At 43.7% G+C, this 22,316-nt stretch overlaps 1 protein-coding gene across 2 annotated transcripts; it reads left to right on the top strand.

The window, feature by feature from the left end:
* Positions 1 to 16: 16 nt before the first annotated feature.
* On the top strand, positions 17 to 14,531 carry QTRT2 (queuine tRNA-ribosyltransferase accessory subunit 2). 2 transcript variants are annotated; one of them, XM_017834030.1, is made up of 8 exons: positions 17 to 274; positions 1,373 to 1,428; positions 3,748 to 3,824; positions 6,425 to 6,634; positions 7,610 to 7,809; positions 10,405 to 10,556; positions 12,032 to 12,149; positions 13,231 to 14,531. In XM_017834030.1, exons 1-8 carry the CDS (start codon positions 72 to 74, stop codon positions 13,490 to 13,492), a joined length of 1,278 nt encoding a protein of 425 aa, XP_017689519.1. In that variant the 5' UTR covers positions 17 to 71; the 3' UTR covers positions 13,493 to 14,531. The 2 variants fall into 2 exon arrangements, with proteins under 2 accessions (XP_017689519.1, XP_017689518.1); XM_017834029.1 differs by having other exon boundaries at positions 12,029 to 12,149.
* The last annotated feature ends 7,785 nt before the right edge of the window (positions 14,532 to 22,316 follow it).

Genomic DNA, 22,316 nt, shown 5'->3' with positions numbered 1-22,316 from the left:
GCTGATGACGCCCGGCGCGGTGGGAAGGGAGCTCCGCGCTCCCCCCGTCCCCGGGCGCTGCCGGACCGAGGATGAAGATGAAGCTGCAGCTGCTCGGGGCGGGCTGCGGGCGGCTGGGCACGCTGGCGGGGCTGGGCAGGAGCGGGGCTGGGGCGCTGGCGCTGCCGGGCTGCCTGCTGTACACGCGGACCGGCTCGGCGCCGCACCTCACCCACGACACGCTGCGGGAGGTGCGCGGAGTGCCCGGCGTGGCGCAGCTGCCCCTGCCCGCCCTGTGAGTACCGCGGGGGGGGGGGGGGGGGGGGGGGGGGGGGGCACGGGGAAGTGGCGAGCTCGGGGGTCCCTCTGCTGCTTCCCTGTCGAAGGGAGGTGCAGGGGCGCGGTGGGAAAGGCGAAGGTGAGGGAGCTGGAGGGCCGCGTGGCTTTTAGTGTGTTTAGGCCAAACCCGCGGTAGTGACTTCACAGCCGTCTTCCCATCTCGGCCAGCAGGTCGAGGGAGATGATTCTCCCCCTCTGTTCTGCTCTGGTGAGACCCCACCTGAAGTACTGCATCCAGCTGTGGGGTCCCCAACATAGGGAGGACATGGACCTGTTGGAGTGAGTCCAGAAGAAAGCCATGAAGATGATCAGAGGGCTGGAGCACCTCTCCTGTGACGACAGGCTGAGAAAAGCTGGGGCTGTTCAGCCAGGATAAGAGAAAACTCTAGAGAGACCTTATATCAGCCTCCCAGTACCTAAAAGGGGCTTATAAGAAAACTGGGGACAAACTTTTTAGCAGGGCTTATCCTGACAGATAATGGTTTTAAACTATAAGAGAGTAGACTAGATATAAGGAAGGAATTTTTTACAATGAGAACAATGAAACACTGTAACAGGTTGCCCAGATTGGTGGTAGATGCCCCATCCTGGAAACATCTGAGGTAAGATTGAACCAACAGTTGACTCTCAAAATTAGTTAGGTAAGTGGAAACTGAAAGGAAAGATTACCATCATAAAGCTTGTTAGAAGCTCTCCCATCCCTGGTTGTGCTGTTGCTGAATGATGCACATTAGTGATGCTACTCAAGAAGTCACACTGGGGCTGCGTGTTCTCCAGCAAGTCAGTGGGCACTGGTCAGTGCAGGTAAAAGCTCTGCCTGTTTGCCACAGAATTATGAGTGCCCTAGGTTGTGGGCTATGATTCTTGAGCTCTGTGTCTCTGGAATTTAGTTCTATCTGTCCCTGCTTTACTGCCTGATAGCTGGATGGCAGAAATCAGTGCTTAACCGATCCAGTTAAGCATAAGTATGGAAACAGAAGCCTTACTTATGAAACCACTGATCTTTTTTGATAGTTGTCTGCTTAGTTAATGTGTTTCTGTATCTGGATTGCAGGGCAGAAATTCATGATGTCCTGGAAGAGTATAAAGAAGGAGCTGCAAAATTTATAGGTAAAGTGCATGTGTTTGCTTGTATGTCTGGAGAGGAAATGCAGGTGGATCCCACTAGAGCATGTTCAGGCAGTACAGTAGGCAGAAAGATGGAGGTACAGACTTTCCACATTTAGGCATTTTCTCACTCAGAGTGGCACTAAGGAAGACTTGAAATAGTATGTTGACATTGGTATGGTCAGAAATCCTTCTGGCCAATAGTATGGCCAAAAATCCTTCAATCAGCATACAAAAATAAGTAGTTTTGCTTTTTTCCCCTCTTTTTCTGCACCTGGCCTTCTCCTTGCAGGCTTTGGCACAGACTGGGGTGGACTTAGCCCAAAAGTTGAGACTATGACTGAGAGAGGTTTCACTGTAGCCCCCAATCACTGCTGCAAATGAATCTTGCCATTTCTGGCTTCTTTTATGAGGAGAATTAGAAACTTTCATTAAAAGGGCCTTCCCCATACAGCTGCTCAAATACATTTCCTGTCTTTTTTGGTTCCCTTAAAATAGTTGATTTCAGCTAAAGATTTCCAACAGGAAATCTTTATGCGGTATGAAGAATGAACAGGTAAAGCACCTGCATCAAATCAGTCTCAGCTGGTGGACACTTCTGTCTCTGAGCTGTTTCTGTTCTGAGAAAATGTTAGGGGGAAGGACCCACGTTGGATTTGTGGGAGCTTTGAGGAAGTAAAGAAGCAGGTGGAGAAGGTCATTTTCCCCCTGTTCTTTGTTCCTGTCTGTTTAGCGTTTGGACTGTACTTGCTCTCTGTATTCCTCTTCCACTTTTCCATCTTCAAGAGTCAATTTTAAGAATTAACTGAATTTTATTTATGAATAGTCATATGAAAAACAGTCAATGTTGCCACATCCCTTGGCTACCGCACCAAGCCTTTGTGATGTTCATCAGTCCCTGTACTCCATTCTTGGAGCAGCTCCTGAATGGAATCTTTGTCTTATCACCTTGATGATAAGAATGAGTAAAGCAGCCAGTTCCTGTGTTTGCAGCTCTCCTGGTTTTTTCCTCTGGTTGTCACAACAGATCAGTAAAGGCCTGACCATGTGCATTGTGCAGCTCAGATCACTGGTGTCAGGCTCGTGTGGCAGAGGACCCTGAATGCACAGTGAATGCAGGGTTGGCCTCTTGTGTGAATATGTGTATCATAGCCTGTATTTATATCTGGGGAGGCAGCTCAGAGGACTGGAGGATTATCTGCCAAGACAACAAGTTTCTCTGGGATGCTTTTTCTGGGTATCTCAAGTTACACTTGGGTATGGGGTAGGTCTTGTGAAAGTGATGATGTGTCCGTAATTTCTATAATTTACAGACAATGCTTTGTGTATGGAATATAGCAGACTTTGCAAGAAAAAAAATCCGTGTTGATAGTGTGCTTTTTTTTTTTTTAAGTGCATAAAAATTTGGGACATACATTTTATTATATAAACAAAGTTATGGTTTGCCTTTCCAAAGGAAGTTTGCACCCAACTCTCAGTAAACTTCGACTGCTTTGGGGCAACTTATTCCTTCACGAAAAATTGAAGAATCTCTTTATCTGAAACTTCTTAGAGGCTTTACCAATTTCAGTGACTATCTGTGAAGAGAAGACTGTCATTGAGACATACTGTCTAGCTTTCTGACATTTGAAGCCTCCAGTCTTGCAGGGGTGATATATTTCTCATTTTTGTAGCTGATACATTCTCTCAGTATTCTGTTCTTTACTATGAGGATGGTGAGGCACTGGAGCAGATTGCCCAAAGAAGTTGTGGCTACTCCATCCCTGGAAGTATTCAAGGCCAGGTTGGATGGGGCTTTAAGCAACTTGGTCTAGTGGAAAGTGTACCTGCCCATGAGACAGGATCTTTAAGGTCCCTTCCAACCCAAACCATTATATGATTCTGTATGTCCTTCCTTAAAAGTTCTAGGCTTGGGGTTGTTGCTCAGTTTAGATTGTGTCAAATGTCAGATGTTTTCAGTATATCAATTGAATAGTCAAGTGAGTCAGCTGGTGGGTCTAGAAGATTTTAGTAGGTAAAGTATTAATCAAGAAAAAACAGAAATAAATCTCAAGGGAGCTATGTAGTTTGCAGAACCAAAGGGTATTATTTAATGGTTTGTCCTGATGCTGCGCTCTTCTCCCTGCAGATAGTAAAACTGAGGAAGAAGTCTGCCTTCTTTGATGTTGAGATATCAAATGATCAATATTTTCTTTGTCAGAATGGCTGTATTTGTGTGAGGGAGAATACCCTGTTCCCTTTTGCAAATTGACAAGCCACATCTTTGCATTAGCTTTGCTTTAGTTCATGAAACTCTACTCCTGTCTGTCTCTCTGCTCCCAGGTATGCCAGATGCTGTGCTGTACTGCTCCCTTCATGACCCAGTCAGTCCCTGTCCATCTGGCTACAACACCAACAAGGTACAGTAGCTGTAAAGACTTGAAAGGGTCCACCTAAAGTTCTCAAGAGAAAACTGCCAGTCCCTTCATCTCTGTGGGTGTGCTCAGACAGCCACAAGATTTATTTTTCTAATCTTTGCACAAAGAGGAATGTCATTTACATGCTCCTACCTTCAACTAAATAAAGCTGTACGTGTTCTTACTTGTCAGCATGTTCCCTGAACAATTCCCGAGCAGTTAAGTGGCAATTCAGATAGAAAGGAGAGCTCTGTCCTCCTGTGCTGTTGTAGTTAATATGGTAGTAAAAGAAAATACCTGTCTTTTAGTGTATTTGCTGTACCAGCTTACAGTGATGCCACTGATAAGCAATAAGTCTGAACCCCTGTGTGTGTATTTAGTCTGCTACAGGCCCACAAAGGAGAAGAACTTATAATTTTCACAGGAGAGTGGCTTAGCAATCCAGGAGTGCATAGTGTTGCACGCATTTTCCTGTTCCATCCTACAGGCAGAGACATTCCCCATGCAATCCACACGCTACCTGCCACAACTTTGTCCTGCAAGGGCCACTCCTGGCACCTGCTCAGATCCAGTCAGTCTCAAGGCTTGTTTGGGTATGGTCACATTTGGTGAAAGGTGACTGAATGACAGAGGATAACTCCTGCCATTCAGCTATCAATGCGTATTCTTTGCTGCTGGGAACCAGGCTGAGTCCTGCCTCTTTGCAGGGAAGGAATTATCTCCAGCTTGTCCTACCACTGTGCAGCTATGAGGTGATAGCAGCAATCTAAGCCTGGGTGTTGCAGCTTTGATTCAGCCTTTTTTTTTAAAATAAGCTGGTGAAGATATTTGTCACCTTGTTACAAGGCCTTCTGCAGCTGAATCTCTACTGACAAATGTTTATGATAGCTTTTTGAAAGCAATGAGACAGAAAGCTCTGGATTCTGTGTCAGAAAGTCTAGCACGGGCTGGATTTAAATAATCACAGGATAATGCTCAGTTCTCTAAGCTGCATGGCTATTTTATTTATTAAAGCCGCTTTTTTTCCTCTTGAGAGCAGAATGAAGGTAACTAGATGTGATTACACTCTGCCCTTTGGCTCAGACAGTTCTGACTTTCCTCTGCCTGCCTTCACCAGCTGTTCCTCAATGCTCTCACAATAAGAGGCAGCAGGTACTATCTGATCAACATGCTGCTTCAGAACAACATACAGCTGCTGTCTTCCTGTTATTTTGCAGGTACTAATTTTGGATCTCCTTCCTTTGGAGTTGCCTTATTTTAGTGGGAAATTTACAGCAATATTATTACTTTGGAGACTTCTGTCTTTGTTACTCAAATTTAGTGAAATTGGCTGAGGAGGCCAGAAGTAATCAGGAGAGATGGATGGATGGATGGACAGGCAACAGGCATGTGGTGTACTAGCACAATGCTTTTGGGTCTTTGTGGAGACGAAATAAAAAAATTGTTCTTCTCATATTTTTTGCATCAGCTGATTGAATTCAGTTTGCAAATTAGTATGCATGAGAACTGCACTGCTTAATCTGTCTGTCTGGCATAGGCTAGCAGAATGTGTTTAAACCTTCAGGTCCCAAAAAGTCCCCGTAACACTTCAAGCTATGTGCTGTTTCTGATAGCTGAACACACTTCCTCATTTGACAGAATTGTAGATGAAAAGAGCAGAATTCTAAAGGGCTTGAGACCAATGCTTAACTACTTGAATACCCCTTTAAAATTTTGGAGCAGCAGTGTCACAAGTCTAACAATAATACAACAAAATACAGCCAAGCTGCACTCACAGGTTAATTGCAGATTCTGTAAAATAGGCTGAAACGTGGTGGCATGTGTAGTTGCAGTACTTGCAGTAACATTTTGTGAATCTGAATGTTTAGTGGATTGAATGGTGACATCTACTCACCTGGAGGTGTTCAGGTAACATAACCTCTCTGTGCAGGGGCTTTTGTCTTGCTTTAAAATCTTTTGAGGGTAGCATGGAATAACGATGGAAGGTGGGGACCCAAGTGCACACACAGAATAGAAAGTGTGTGAAGACACTGAGACAGAGACTTGGTGAAATCCTGATGAGCACCTGCCATTTCTTATGTTGGCTTGGTTTGAAAGCTGTGTATTGCTTTTGCACTTGGTATTTCAATCCCTTCTTAAGTGGCTGAATTTGGACCCTAAATAACAGAATCACAGAATACACTGATTTGGAAGGCACCCACAAGTCCAGCTCTTAGCCCTTCATAGGATCATCCCCAAGAGTCACACTTAAGGATGAGATACCAAGTGCAAAAGCAATACATAGCTTTCAAAAATAACATGGGGTTCTAAGATTAAGTTGCTTAACAACTTTTTGTATTCTTCCCAGTGTGTATGGTGTCTGTATGGTTTATATATATTCATGTATATTCACATATGAGGTGTGAATTAAATGCTTGGAAAAGGAAACAGTTTCCTGGTTTTGTATATAGAAAATCAGTGAGCTGTATTTGCCATTGCAGCCTTTGCTGAATAAGGTATCATTCCAGTATCTGGTATTTCACCAGACCAATTCCTTCCCTCCTTTCACCCTTAGGATCTGCTATCCTTCACAACTAACGTTCATCCCTATTCTTCCCTGACAGACAGTCTCCCTGTGGGGAAGCTCAGGGCGCATGGAAATGACAGTTTCCAAATTCATGGACATACAGCGAGCCATCCAGCCAGACTGGTTCCAGTGCATCTCTGATGGAGACACCATTTCTGGGGAAGTTGGTAGAAAAAGAGCCAAGAAGTCTGTGGATAGGTCACTTTCCTTCCTGGATGTATGTCTTCAGCTGCAAGAAAAATCACCGGTAAGGTCCCCAAAATACTGAGGCAATAGCACTGCATCTGCTTTTTAGTCTGTGCTGCATCCTGGGCCAGTCCCAGGATGTGATTTAATAGGAAATTGTGTCACATATATATATATATATCAGAGAATGCCCAGGTGACAGTCCTACATGAGGTATAACCAGTAGCATAGGGAGTTTTCCTTTCTCCCTTTAGTATTGTCTCCTGCACTAGTATACTCATCTTTACTTGTTGGGGAGAACTACTTCTAATTTTTTTTTCCTTGCTTTTGGACTGTAGTGCATTTCTTCCATTTACCTTATTGCTATATGCATTGGCAAAGTGAGATCTTCTCATTCAGGTCAAGAAAACCAATCTTTTTTCCCTGAAATCACCTCAGTTCCAAGTGAGAAAGGACTTGATAGAATTAGTCAGTGCTGTTCTTCATTTCTTCCAGCAGCTTTGAAACTTCCCTCTCTTTTGGTGAAAGGAGATATATATCTGAATGTGCACTACAAGGGAAAGAAAATGGGTGACAGGAGCTGATATCAGTATCTCCTGGAAGGGAATTCATTGTGGGATCTGGTCTGATCATTATGAGATGAGTTCTGACAGACAGGGTAATGGCACCTGCTTTGTATTCTGCACTGACACATGTATTGCTGCGGGGCCATCCATAAAAAGCCATGTACAAAGATGGTGTGTGGTTATTGCCTTCAGTAATAGGGAGGTGGGAAGAATGGCATCAAAATTCTCAGTGAGTTAGTGTCAAGGTAAGGAGCAGAATCTTGTCTCCCTTAATGCCATTTCTTACACTCTCACATGGACTTCACAGTGTTGCGTGGGGAATAGTCTTACGTGGGATGAAACACTGTGGTTCTGGCAAGTTCTTGGGAGTGTGGGGCTTAAGTAGCAGGCATCTGAAGTCTGGGCTTTGAGATGTCTCGCATGTCTTTGGCAGAGCACGTTCTAACACTTGTAGCTTTCTCCTGGGACAGGAACTACAAGGAAGTGTAATGTTTGGGGCAATTGAAGGTGGAGATATCTTGGAAGAGAGGCTCAGATCAGCCAGGGAGACTGCCAAGCGGCCTGTGGGTGGCTTTCTGCTAGATGGCTTCCAGGGATGTGCCATGGCCACGGAGACCAAGTTGAAACTGATAGCTTCTGTCACAGCAGAGCTGCCAGAGGATAAACCAAGGTAAGTCGTGTGGGCAACATCCCAAGAAATCCATCTGTTCTATTATGAGGAGCTTCTACAGGCTGCTGTGCAGTATCTCTGTAGGAAATAATCGCTGTATTGCACAGCTCTGTATGTGCCAGGCTGCATAAATTTTACCACTATCAGGCTGCAGGCTTCAACTGTTGTTTCAGTTTTTAGCTGCAGTTGGTGCCAAGCTGTACTCACACTCTGGGTATGAGTATTCTCCACATTTGTCACATATACGTTTTTAGAAAGAGTTACAGGTAGGATATGTCAGAGGTGCTTGCATTTGGCCTCTGAGGCCATGGTTTACTTGAAGTTCAGCTCAAACAAGAATGTTATTATCAAGATATTATGCAGGTACTTCATCTTGTGAGGGGACCTCCTCTCGTGATAAGGACCTTATCAAAAACTGTCATGTTTCCAGTTCTCTCTGGTCTCAGCTGCAGGATGGCTGCAGAGACGGGTGCTGACAGAAGCAGCCAGTGTTTACATGATCTTTTGGCAGCCAGCTCTGACCTGGTACCTGAGACACTGAGCCTGTGGACTACCAGAGGTGGTACAGCCTCGCCTAAAACAATGATATTCTCTTCTTGGACAATGTGGGGCTTATTGTGTATCTGAGTAGTTAGTTTTGCCCATCCCATTCATGGCAGAGACTGGACAGGGGTGGCAGCTTTTTTGATGGTACAAAGGAGTGACAGTAACTAAAGACTTCCCAAAAATGTGTGCTAATACGAGGGGTTTCTTAGCATTGGGTTGAGCTTGCCGGATTTCTCTTACAAGAGCACCTGCAACAGAAATAATATGAGTGCTTTTTTCATCATTTCCTAAAGAGAGTGACTGAGGCCCCATTGTAGTCCTGCTTCCCTCTGCTAACTGAGCATTGCTCTGACCTAATGATGTTCAGAAGGAAATTAAATGCAAAAGCACGTGTCTGGTGTTGCAGCTTGTTCTTGCTTAATGATGCCTGGGGTTTGAATTTTCCTGACAATTAGAAGGCTTGCTGTGTTGTTGCCATCCTGTCTGGTTGAGCTACTTAAAAGATCCCCTGGGAGCATTAGAGTCCAATCTGCTCAGCTAACCTTACTGGCTACCTGTGCATCTGCCTCATCTATCAAATAGTTTGCTTGTCTGGTTAAGACAAGTGTTTCTGACCTCTCAGTAGGAAGAAAGCTGGGTAGCCCCAGGGGTCTTGTAAGTACCTCAGGTGAATTTCAGACAGTCCTTGTTCCTGAATCACCCTTGCCATTCTGGCTGGAGAAGTAGTTATGCACCTGTGTTCTACCTCAATATGAAATTCAATATGAAATTCTCTAGAAGACAAACACTTTCTGTGCTTCACTCAAGAAGTGACTGCTTTTTGTGTGACGATGAAATAACCTTATCAATGTACTTTTTAAGAGTCCTTTTATGCATCTAAAGATGCTGAAGTCTCTTGGTAAAATTTGTTTTCCTTTCCAGTAGCAACGGAACCCTTGCAAAAAGAAATGTTTGTCCTTAACTGTGCAGAGAGGTTTCAGCAAGGGCTTTGATCATGCATGCAGATCTACTGTTCTGACTTCTGCACATCATTTTCTCCCTGCCATGGGAACCTGAAACATAAAACACTCATGCTGTAAACTTCTCCCATCCTTATTCTGTTCTCATCAATTTAATTGGAGTACTTAGAAAAGTGACTAAAAATGGCACCTTGTGACTTCATTTATCAGCTCCTGTGTATTTTCCTAATTATCTGTTTAGATCATTGCCCTACATTAACTTCTACTGCTGTCAGCCCAGCCCATGCACCTGCAGGAGAGCAGGAACTGCTCTACTCTCTTATGCTTCACCCACCATCGGCAAACCTGCCAACTAAATTTGGCTAACAGCAGAATCTCTATTACCATTGACGGCAATCCAGCCGGGCTCTTCCTGGCTCTTAATGCCGTGTCTCAGCCCAGGTTTTTGGGTAAATCATTTGAGCAGGTAGAGTGTAAAGACGAGGAAAAACTAAAGGAAGGAAGCTCTCTCTTTCTGATGACATTTCTCAGTAGTGCATTCTCCTCCAGGCAGGTTTTCCAAGTGCAATATGATGTGTCTGTCACCTGAAGGACTTGTATCTTTGACCAGCCATCTACTGCTGTCTCTGCTGCTCTTGATCAAGTCTTTTCAGACTGTCTTCTAAACAGTTAACAAGCAAAAGGGTCCATGTGTCTGGAAATCAGTAGTTCCCTGGGGCACAAACATGACTAAGGAAAATATCTGTTCTATGGCACAGATGTTTTGAATCTAAGTGTATTTATGTGTATGTGAAAGAAACCAAATCACTTCAAACATAATGAACAGAATGAGTTTGTTCCGCAGGAAGTGAGGGATTATTGCTGTCTTCCAAATGGCAGATAATGAAAAGCCTGCTATGCACTGGATATGTTGGAGGTGGGGAACTGGAAGCACACAGGATTCTGGGTGGTGACTGTTGTCCCCAGTTGCCTTCTGGTTAGCAGTTGCAGAGATAAGCTACGTGAGCTGCATGTGACCTGAAGATCTTCAGGTACCTTCTTGCTTCTACTCAGAATATTGTAGATTTGTCTTCCTGTGTGTCTCTTACAGAATCATTCATGGTGTGGGCAAACCAGATGAGGTGCTCGAGTGCATTGAAAGGGGAGTGGACATTTTTGAGAGCTTCTTTCCCTTCCAAGTGACAGAGCGAGGCTGTGCCTTGGTTTTCAGTTATGACTGCCATCCAGATCCTGAAACAGCAGGTAGGCTTCTTGATGGTTGTTATAATTTTTACAGTTTACATTGTGGCGAGGAGAATTCATACTTTGGAGGAATCTGTACTTGAGTGTTTTGTTCCTGAAATAAGTAAAGTAACCACTGGAAAAACTGGTATTCCACTATCAAGTGTTGCTTTTGAAGGTGGGGTACTTTGGTGTGAAACCTACTGAGTAAAACTTGAAGCCTCTAAATGTGATTAGCCAAAACATGATTAAATATTTCTTAAACACCTACTGAATAGAAGGGTTTTAGTTTGATACCCTTGGGAAATCTTCTGTTACCTTTAGCAGTGAAGGCTGGACCTATTAAGTGGAGATGTAATATGTTTGATTTCTAGAATGAAGTGACTGTGTGTCTGGAATAATAATGTGTTTCTGAAGTTCTTTCTTTCTAGCTGTCAGAAGTTTCCCATTTCTTTGGGCAGCTTTTCTCTTTGTCCTTGCACTCATCAGTACATATCAAAACAAAAATGAGATGTTCATAACTTATTACCTCATTACACTGTGAGATGGGAACATGCATATCACCCATTAAAGCACCTATCAAATGTGTTTCAAGCAGCTGTTTTGTTTTGGCCTATTAAATATTTTTAATACAGGGAAACATTTTACATTTTTTCTCTTGGGTAAAACCTAGTGGCTTTTCAGGCCTGGATAATTCAAAACCATCTGAATAGAACAGAACATCTTGTTTCTTTGTGCTTGCTGCTATTTTTTTAACCCTTGTCTTTAAGGTCTCTTGTTTCACCATTTTCTTAAATCATAAGATTCTGGGTAAGGAGAGTGGTTTTGTTCTGTGCCTGTTTTAAAGTCAGTAGACATGGATTGTGCAAACGGTAATACTGGTATTTCCAGATACATCTCCTTCTTAAGAACAAACTTAAAATTGCAAACCTACAAAGTTATGGGATGATTCTTTATTTTTCAGATAGGTGCGGAAAAGGCAGATGTGGAATCTACATCTTCTGAATTAGTGCTACCAGCCTGTTTTGATTTCAGTTGTTTAAAAAAAAAATAGAGGCATCTAAATCCCTGAGTCTTGATCACAGCATGGAAAGTAGAATGATTGAATGCAAATGAGTTGCCTATCTACTCTAATAAAATCTCAATAAAATCAATTTGTTCAGGTGATTGCACTCTATTCAGTGTGCAGTTCAGATGAAAAGTTCTTATTTTTTAAGAATTTAGCTCAGTAGAGCAGCAAAGAGTTATACTGTTGTTTCAGCTCTAACTTTTGATTAGTTTTAGTAGATTAGTTTTCAGTTGTCTCTTGTTGTTTTAATCATCTAAAAGTGTATGAGTTAACTAACCTATGGCAATTAAGGAAAATAGCTGCTTACTATAAGAAAGAGGTGTAAACCTGTGGCAGGAGAGTAGCAGACATACCTATTCTAAAGTTGCTATCCTTCCTTTGCCCTTGCTCTGTTTGTAAAAGGCTGTTGTCTTTTTATTTTAAGCAGTTTTAACACAAAATGGGGCCCAGGACCTGGAGAAGATTGGTGCTGAAGAAAACCAGGATGAAATCTCCAAAACTGACCCAGAAATGACACCGTTTGAGATATGTCTGAAGGACAAAAGGTATGTGCGTTTGTGAGGAGGGCATCTGCAGCTGTATCACTAAATGGGATACCTTTGACTTCTGTATTTGGTTGCATATGGTCAGCAGCTGGATGAGAGACTTCATAAAACATAAAGCTGTTGAAGACAGTACTTCTGGACATTTAGTAGAGAGTGTTGGATGAGCATTCTAGCTTGTTATCAGGCAACAGTGTATGTTGGAAAGCACTGTCTTTTGCTTGACCTAAAGCCAGGGACTTTCTGATCATTTATCCAGCAGACATACTGTGGTTGTAACTGTGGCCCAGCTGAAATACCATAGGTTACAAAGCTTGTCCGGGGATCATTTTGGTCTTCCACATCTTACTCAGGTCTTCTTGAGATACTGGATTTTACTTAAACTGTGGAGACCCTCTGCTTTCTGACTCAGTTTAAGCAGCTGCTGAGCAATTCTGCCATTTCTAGATACTTCACAAAAACTTTGACCATTGTTACCACTTGTCCTTCCTTCTCTTTGCCTCAGGTACTTCTGGGCTGTCTGAGTAGACAGTTGTGTTGCTTTGCTCTCTCCCAGCATCTCACAGTAGAGGGGAATATTGTTTTGTGAATAGAGAAATCAGTAAATCCATAGTTTTGATAGGTTTCTCCTTCATAAATGTTGTGATAGCTAGTGAGGGGTGTCTTGCACTGCAGCTTTTCTGTCAGGGAAGGCACAGATAGGGCCTCTCTCTGCTGTTAGCTGTAATGTAGTCAGAGTTATCCTGATTTAGATGTGTGGCCTTTTGGCTCCGAAGTGAATTCTGGCAAGATGAGGCTTGGGGCTTTGAGCAACCTGGTCTAGTGGAAGATGTCTCTGCCCATGGCATGGTTTTGGAGCTAGATGACCTGCTAGGTGAGGTCCCTTCCAACTCAAACCATCTATGATATTTGAAGTCCTTTGTGCCAGTGGTGCTGCTCTTAGTTGTCAATAAATCTTAGAGCAGCTGGAATCAGGACCTCAGGGCTCAGGTCCCTGCAAAAGGCCAGGTAATAATTGGGTACTCTTTATAACTTGACTGGGTCTTCTGACCTTTGATGTTATTCAACATTGCTTCTTCCTTAGATACCAAGATGACTTTGGTCCTTTGCTGGAAGGATGCACCTGTTACTGTTGTCAGAGGCACACTTGTGCCTACATCCATCACCTCCTCGTGACCAATGAGCTGCTGGCCGGTGTCCTGCTCATGATGCACAACTTCCAGCACTACTTCGGTTTCTTCAGTGCCATACGGGATGCCTTAAGAGACAATAAACTGGATCAGCTGAAAAACCTTGTCTTCAGGCAGGCACTTCAAGGCCCAGTAAATGCGAAGCTGAGCCAGTGAGATCAGAGAGGACAGAGGAGTTTGCAGGCTACACCCTTATCCAGTGGAACTGTGTAAGGTGGACTTGCAACAGGATCACCTGGATCTGTCAGTAGTAAAATGCCTTTTTTTCCTTCCTGGAGGGAACTGAAGGAGATATTTCAAGAAGATCTCACTTCCTGGTGGGGAAGGCTGATCTTGTCCAAACATCACTTTTGGTTAATTGGCTTGGTACATTCTTGGTGTATGGAAAAGCTCGGACAGCTCACAAGACCAGTATGCATAGCTTGTTTTCAGATACTCACTGTTGGTTTTCCATGTGCAAGGACAAAGTTATTGAACTTGTGACTGAAGATAAAGCAGGGCATATATGTAAAATTAATCGAGCTGCCTGAAGGCTCAGGAGCGTTTTGAGACTTTTGTTCCATACCCAACAGTAATTATCTTTCTAGAAAAACCTAGTGGTGTCATTATCTCATCATCTAGCTCCTTGATGAGAAGTCCCACCTCAGTTTAACACACTGTCCTTGAGGACATTGCCAGCATCTGTGTCGTTGAAAGGAACTGACTGGAAGTGCTGCTGTGTGTTTCTCCCCCAGGCTGCCTGCACTGCAGTGTTCTCTGGACCTGGAAGAAGCCCTCCACCTTGAAAACTCCTGGCCTTGAAAACTCCTACCTCAGGAGTCCTAGTCAGTGACATTAGAGCTAGAAAACAGAGAAAATGTTTAATCCATGTCCTGCTGTAGAGATTTGTTTTGTTTTTTTTTTTTAATTTTGTACCCTTATTCCAGATTTCACTCCCATGTTAGCACATGGATGATAATATATCTATCATTCTTTCCAACTGCCCTATCACTGGTCACATAGCAAGCTGTGTTATGTGAGATGGAGCTGTGGAAGAAATGTGTCACAGGAAAAGGCATTTAGAAAACATTCTTGTGGCTCTTTGTTTTAAAATATGACACAGTTATGTCGCATTCCTCTTACTCAGTTTTTTTAAATGCCCCTTATTTTGGAATCATGGATTTAATTATTTTATGTTACAAAGCAACAATAAAAGAAATTTATTATTTGTTACACTGGCTCCTCAGTGTGTGGCAGAGGTGATGTACCAGAGAGCTTGAACTCAAGAAGCTGTCTCCTGGAAACTTGACTTAGCAGTCTAATGGAGGAAGAGCCGTATAGGAGTAGGATCCTGTCAGGGACCAGGGTTCCAAATAATTTGCTTCAAAAGAATGTCATAATAGACCTGGAAGTGTTAAAGACACCTGTCCATCCCTCTCTCCGTAAGAATTCTACTACCTTAATTAAGCTTGAAAAAATACTACTGTTAAAATTGCTGGCCCTAAAGCAATTAAGGATTAATCTGTAGTGTGCTCTTCACAATTTCTTTAACATTTTAAGATTTTAATATCTCCCATCAGAATGACTTTACCATAGAGTATAAGGAGTTTTTAGCTCCCCTATCTCTTTGGGCAGCTACACAAGGTTGTCAGAGTCCTTTCTACCATTCCAGTCTTATTCACCATGTTGTACTAACTATACTTCTGTTCCACAGGATCCTAAAGAAATGGTGCAAATATTGCTCTGCTGTTGTCTTCAAACAGAAATTGCAGAAAATGATTCAGCCACAGAAATGACATAAAATATAGGATTATTGTCCTCACTCCGAGTAGTACAACTCCAAGGTTGTTAAAGTTTATGCAGCACTGGGAAACTTGGAGATGGTGTCCTGGATACACAGAGTGAGATAGAAGGTCTGCCTAACTTAAAGGGCAGGGAATTCTAATGAAACCAAAATGGTTCATGCTGCTTTCAAGAGAAATGCAGGATAGGATGGTAGCGTTTGAACCTTGTTTCTGCAGTGTCTGTTTCTAGTTGCGAGTATCAGCACTAAACCTTTTGAGAGGGGACAGGGGTATTTCTCACTCACTGATACTGCTCTATCCGCACACTCAATCACCAAAATGCCCAAGTCAGCCCAGCACTCAGGCACCAAGATGTTTGTGTCCAAAAGGTCAGTCAGGGGTGCTCTGTGAAGACAGGGAAGATAAGGAATACCAGCTGTTTTGTCCTCCTCGCACATTCCCCTGCATGCTTCTTAGGTTGGTAACCTTACTGCTAGTTGTGGAAGTGCCATTTTGTATCTTTTGGAAGCTACTTGTGATTGATCATTTTCCCCGTCCTGCCCCAGCCCTGTGAATCATTAGGATTTATTAATGTTTCTTTGTCTCCCAACCTGGGTGTCCTCAGAAGCTACATGTAGCTGTACTGGGATCTTAGTGACCTGCTAAGCTAAGTGCCAGTAACATGACATTCTCAATAACCCTTCTGTTTTTCCTCCTGGCCTTCTGATCTTTCTCTACTGCTGTGTTCCTTTTCCAGTCATACCCATCAGGCTTTCCTGTTATGGTTCTCTGCTTAGCTTTTATATGTGTACATGTGTGTGCTCTGGCTTTGCATTTTCTATTGTGCAAGAATTGACCAACTACATCTACTCACTGTCTAACACAATAACACTGCACTAAGTCTGGAACAACCTTAATGTGTTGTATGTAGACAACTTCTCAATATGTCAGTCCTCTTCACATTGTAAAAATTCAGCAACATTTTTCATGCTAACTTAGAAAGTTTTTTATTAATTTCAAAGCAGATATCTAATTTCTTTCAAAAACAGAATTCTTGCCCTGATATGGGGAAGAAAACTACATGAAAAAACTAAACTTTTCACGGAGAAGTGAAAATTGGAATTAATAAGGAGAGGAAAAATGTCTGTGCTAAATTAACTTCACTAAGCACAGAAGACTGCAAAAACATCCTTGAGTGCCATCCATCTCCAAAGGGTAGAATATAAATAAGAGCAGAGCAGAAAACAAAAGAGATGGTGTGTTACAAAAAGATTAGACCCTTGAGAATCTTTCCCTTAGCAACTTCTAGTGTAACCTTCCCCTTGATAAAGAAAAATCTTTCATGCTGATGAGAATAACTGGCAGGGCCTCATGTTAAGTGCCAAGTCCTGTGCCTTTCTGACCACTTCATCAGGATTCTGCTCAGTAACTTTCTCCTTTCAGAGCTATTTTAATATTACAGACTCTTAAGCAGTTTCAAAAGTATGCTTTAAAATGTATTAAGGAAAAAAAATCAAATTGGTTTATCACAAAAATGTTTTCTTTTTTCCTTGAGGTATGTAATTTCTCCCACATACACATTCACCCACCCCATCCATCCTCTAAATTATTAGGACACAGCATCCAGGAGACATATCAAGCCTTGTCTGACAGTTTCTAGGTTTGCTCTACTGTGGCTCTGAAGGATTGCAGGAGCTGCCCAAGACTGGAAGTGTTCCAGCAGGGTGTTCAATTTATTTCTACATCTCTAAGGTTCAGAGGGCTTTTGGATCATGGGGTTTTTATGCATAGAAAAATCAGTTCCTGGTATGTTTCAGAGGTGCTTTTAAGCATTGGGTAGTTATTTTTTTTCATCCTGAACCCTGTTGGGTTTTGATTCATAACCTGAGTTGGCAGACAGAACCCCTCAATAAAATGTTTAAACCTTCCTCTCAGTAATTTCAGAGATTTTCCTCTGTAATTTCTCTAATTTCCTCTGTGATGTGGAAGGCATACACAAAATAGATGATGGTGCAGGCCAGTTTAATGGTTTTATTTGTACTACATAATTCACTAGGGACCTCATCTCTTTTCTGGTAATGCAGCACTCACTTCTTCAGACTATTAAAGATGTTCAAGCACATGTTACCATCCTTTCATATGCACATTCTGGAGGCATGACAGGACTTTTCAAACAAAAAGAGAATTAATTTAAATTCCTTTGAGAAGTTGGATCTAGATTGTCAAAGCTGGTGCTGGCACAAAAGTGGTGCAGCAAAATGTTCCTGCTTCCCTGTTGATGTTGCCAGTGGGATGGTGTCTGTCAGACGCTCTCCAGTGGCATATTGGCTCGGAAAGGCGATACCTTCCCTGCCTTACAGTGAGGTGATGATGAACTGCCTGGTTATGTCTACATCTGTTGTCTGTATGATTTAATTACACTGCTCAGGTGAATGTACAACAAATTGGGATGCTCTGTCATGTTTCTGACATAGCTCCTCCAGCTCCTGGCCTTGCTTACTCCCCATCATTACAAAAACGTTGGAGAAAATCTGCTCTGTTTAGCAGCTCTTTGTGTGTCTGAACATTTGCAGAGCTCTTTAGGAAGGAGGTTTGGATGAAAAAGGGTTATCTGATTAACCAGGATTACTTCAAATTTCGGCCTGAAAATTTAGGAAGCTGTGTATGGTGGACAGTGCCAACAGTAAAGAAATTATAACTAAAGGCATCTGGATCTGCTAGGCAGCTCAGGATTAATCAGCTTTCTGTCTTCCCTATCCCTCTGCTACAGTGTAAAGCATTTTCTGGTCCAAGGGGATGGCCATAGCACTGTGAAGGACAATGGCTGTGGTTCATGCCCGCAGATCCACAGGACAAGGTGTATCTCACCTGCCTGCACTTGCAGAGCAGATTGATTTGCAGGTTGGTGATCATGAAAAGATCTGAAAACTACAGCTCTTACATGTAATGTCCCAGCAGAGATTTTCACAAAAGAAAGTAGTGGTTTCAAGGTCCTTGGCCAGAGTTCCTGGACCTATTCCCATGCTCTGTGTGTGACACTTTGGGCTCTTGAGCTGACTGCCTTTCTGGGCTGTTGGACATGTGTTGCAACATGTGACACAAAGGCAGCTTTGTAGCAATGCTTTATGCTCATTGCTTCTCCTTTCCCAGGAGAACATCTGGTTTGCCTTTTGATGAGGTAATCAGGGGAGGTACTGATTAGCCAGCATCTTGCAGGAAGTCAGCAGAGGCTGCAAATCTGTCTTGAGCTTTTTTATACTGCCCTTCCCAGACCAGAATGGAACTGTCTACAACGTAATGACAACTTTAATGGTACCACGTGCTGAAAAACACCTGAAGAAACCAACCCTTAGGAAAGCCAGATGCTTTCCTCAGGCAAAGGTGAGTGAACTGGGATGGGAGAGAACACAGAGACTGGCAGGCAGCCCAAGTCTTCAAAGAGATGCAGGATCTTCAAGGAAGGAACAGGAGATGGAGCATCTGGGAGGAAGGAGCATAGGCAAACAGGATGATGAGGATTTGGCAAGGCCAGCAAGGAAAGGAGTGGGAGTTATGCAGTATGTCCATGTGTAGCACTGCCAACATCAAGTTGCAGAAGCCACTGGAATGTGCCTTTATACATCCCTTGTTTTGTGCATGTCTTGAGGAGGAAGAAGCATTCTGTTGCTGTTCAGGAAGTTTAGCAATGGCTGCTATACTGCTCACAAAGGCAAAAGGTTACAGAGTAATGCTTGTGGCCTTCAGACCTGAGGCTGACAGGAGAACTAAGTGCTGGACTCAACACTGGTACCTGGCTCCCCTCTTCCCCACAGCCAGTGCCATCAAAAATATTTAAGGAAGTCCTGTTGCCTTAACCATCTCCTTTGACCAGATCCTCACAGAGAGACGGAGGTGCTGCTGCCTCTCAGCTGAGGCATAGCAAGGTGAGCAATCCACCTGCCTCATAGCCCTTCTGCTATGGCATAGTGTGGCAGAAAGAAATGTTAAGTCCCATAGTAAATGTGCTTGTGCCTCGTGAAAAGTAGTCTTTATTTGGGGTATTCAATTTGCCATGCTCACAGCTGCAGGGTAAAACTTATTAAAACTTATAAGAGTCCCCAGGGCAGGGAACCAGAAAGGTCTTCCCCACATCACCAAACAGGAAACAGCCTGGCACTTGTCTCGCTGAGATGCTTAAATTATTACACTGCAATTAATTTTTAATTATGTTCGTTTTCTTTTTTGGCTCTAGGGGTTTTCTTTGCCTCACATTTCCACAAGCATTCAGGAATGAGATGAGACCAGTGTCTGGCAGGAAGAGGTTCACTGATGTGTATTCAGAATTATGAAGGAGGCTCAGGAGAATTCCCTGCCTGTGTCTGGGGGAAAACCTATCCCTGTTGGAGAAAGGTGTGGTGGGCATCAGAGCTGATGGGCTTCTGATCTGACACTTGAGGCAGCATGAAACCAAGGAAGAGTGGCATGAGTGATGCTGGGAAAGCAGAACAAGAAAGGTCACTGCTCTGTCTTGAGACTGACTGACTGGAGAGTAACAGAGCATAGCTAGTTCAGTGGCTTTTGAGACTGAAAGGCAGTATTGGTCTGGGATATGTCTTCTACATCCTGTTCAATGTCATTCAATAAGAGGCATGTAGCAGCTGATGCTGACTTTGAAGATGTACAGTTTTGAATCTCTCACACTTTGAATTGCCTGCAGCCTTGTGAGCCTTCCTTTGCTCCTAAGGCAGCAGGTCAGGTGGTAAAATACTGCCAGGAGATGACAACAATGTTAATTCATTATTACCATTAGATAAGGAAAAATTCACTTCAGTGGTTCTCTCAAAAGCTAATGCAAATTTGGGGTACTTGCATTGGTCGGAGAAAGAACTGATGTGCCCATTCTTTTTGGGAGATGAGACACCTCACAGCCAGGAGTGTTTGCAGGTTGAAGGCTGCCAGACTGTGTCATCACTTCAGGAACAAACCATCACACACTTGGCTGAAACTAATCAGACTGCTACCCATGTCCTCTGGGTTGTCCACAATTCCTATTTGTAGTTTTTTAAGTGTCACCATATCAGCAGCCTGCAGTCTGTTGATCCTTCCTTGAAATGCTGACATTGATTAGACATTCTTCAGAAAACATCACACCAGTAACATCAATAAGCTTCAGCCAATCTCTGTCTTGCATAAGGCTGCCCCTTCCAGAGGAGCTGCTAACCTGAGACGGTTGTGCTGGCCCCAGCTGTGGACAGAGGATCCCAGGTCACTTCAATCCCCCTCAGAGAGGCAGACTCCAGGTGTACCCCCCACTCTCTCCCCAGGGGGGAAGGTGCTTGCGCTTAGCTCCACAGCAGGGTCCAGCTGAGTATCTGGCCTGCCCATCTCCTAAGGAGTCTAGGGATGATCACCTGGGGAAGGAGATTTTCCACAAGGCTTTGCTTTGCCTTTGTTCTAGGCTGACAAATGTGGATTTTAATGTCTAGCTGCAGCCAGAATTGCTGAAACAACATGTTCAACAGCTGCTGGAAGGTACACTGGAGCATATTAGTTGAGCAGTGTCACCTGCAGAGCATTGGGCTGTGCTAGCAGGTGAAACCCACCTCCTCTATAATTTCCTTGCCTTCCCAGTAGTCAGCTTTCTCTTGTGGAAGATTGTTTTTCTGCCCCATGGGCCTTTGTGCTTTCCTGCTTAAGGACCCCTGCATGACCCAGTGCCTGCTGCTGCCTCTGACAAGGTAGAGTGTTTTATGATTTCTTTTCTGTTTACATTTTTACAATATAAAACTCAACATAGGAGCTGTTGGTTTTAGCTCTGGATGGCTTCAGTTTGGTGCTTGGTACCATTTAAGGTTTTAGTAACTTGGGTAACTGGTGGTTTTGCTGCTAGACCTGAGGTTTAACATGTGCAAGGTGTGGCACACCTATCACAGATGTACCCCTGGGGAGCCCCAGGTGTGTGTGTGGAGAAGCAACCTGTGGGGATATATGGGCTCAATGGCTCCTTTGTCTCTGCTCCTGCAGCTCAGTCAGAGCCTATAGCTCTGTGGACTGGGACACTCTGCTTGGAGAAGGCGGATGCAGGGGATAAATGGTGTTTTTCAGTCCATTTCTCAGGCGTGCTGTAAATGCGTCTAGACAGGCAGTACTTGGATGGTTGCCTTGTACCTTGTAGGGGGGGCTGCTCTTCCCAGTGGATTTTGCCACATCTCCTTCATCTCCAAAGGGTCTTAACTCCCCTTAGCTACAGTAGAGATGCTTCCTGGCTATTCTGTCTGCTGGCTCGTTTACAAATAGCATCGAGCACAGGGGACCTGAGGTATCCTGTTCCAGCTGCGTGGTGAAGGTGAGCAGACACTGCAGGACCCCTTGCTACACCTGCACATCTGCCCAGCTGTGCCGCCAGAGCAGGTCTCCTGACATTGGGAATTATTTACAGCCTGCGGCTGTCTCTGAGTTCCCTCTTCCTCTTTGCAGGGGAGGAGGTTTCTGCATTCCCCAAAGGCTCTTCTAATGCGATTATCATGAATGAAACCCTGGCCAGCAGAGCGCAGAGTCACGGCTCACCTCTCCTCTTCCAGCCAGTCATGGAGCCAGGGGAAACAAAACAGCAAAGAGGAAAATGTTGTAGAAAATTAAGGTTAGGAGGAGGCACTGAGGAAGAGGAAAATGCAGATTGTTCTACTGTAAATAATGAATGGGGATGTGTGAAACACAGGTCTTGGGGGGGTCCTCAGCAGTCCCTCTGGCTTGCTGGACAGGGCAAAGGGGCACCAGCTGGTTGCACCTTTGAATGCTTTGATTCCTTGGACTTTTCTGTGGGGTCACCTATAGCAGCACTTGAGGGAGCAGGAGAGATTGTTTTGTTTTGGAGTTGAGTTTTTTTAATCGTGTAAAGGGGTTTGTGGTGCCCTTTTTTTTTTGGCAGGTTGCAGTCAGTTCTGTGATCTGAAAGTTCAAATCATAATTATTAAAGGAAGGACCATAATGTTTAGATATAGAACTTTCCCCTTCCTTTATAGCTGTGTGGATAAAAAAGTACTGCTTAGTTTTCTGCCATACCTCCTGTTCTTACCTCTCTTGGAATCACCTTGGGGATCACTGCTTGAAGAACAGGTTCAAATTCAAGTAAAATCACACTAAACATGACCCCTGAGGGATGCTAGGCCAGAGCTTGAAATGGACCTACCCATCCTTTAAAAGATCTTTCTTCTCGTTTCCTCCTTTCTGACAACTGT

This window comes from Lepidothrix coronata, unplaced genomic scaffold (assembly GCF_001604755.1).
Source record: "Lepidothrix coronata isolate B3197 unplaced genomic scaffold, Lepidothrix_coronata-1.0 Scaffold226, whole genome shotgun sequence".
NCBI lineage: Eukaryota > Metazoa > Chordata > Aves > Passeriformes > Pipridae > Lepidothrix > Lepidothrix coronata.
This window is presented reverse-complemented; position numbering and strand designations above follow the sequence as displayed.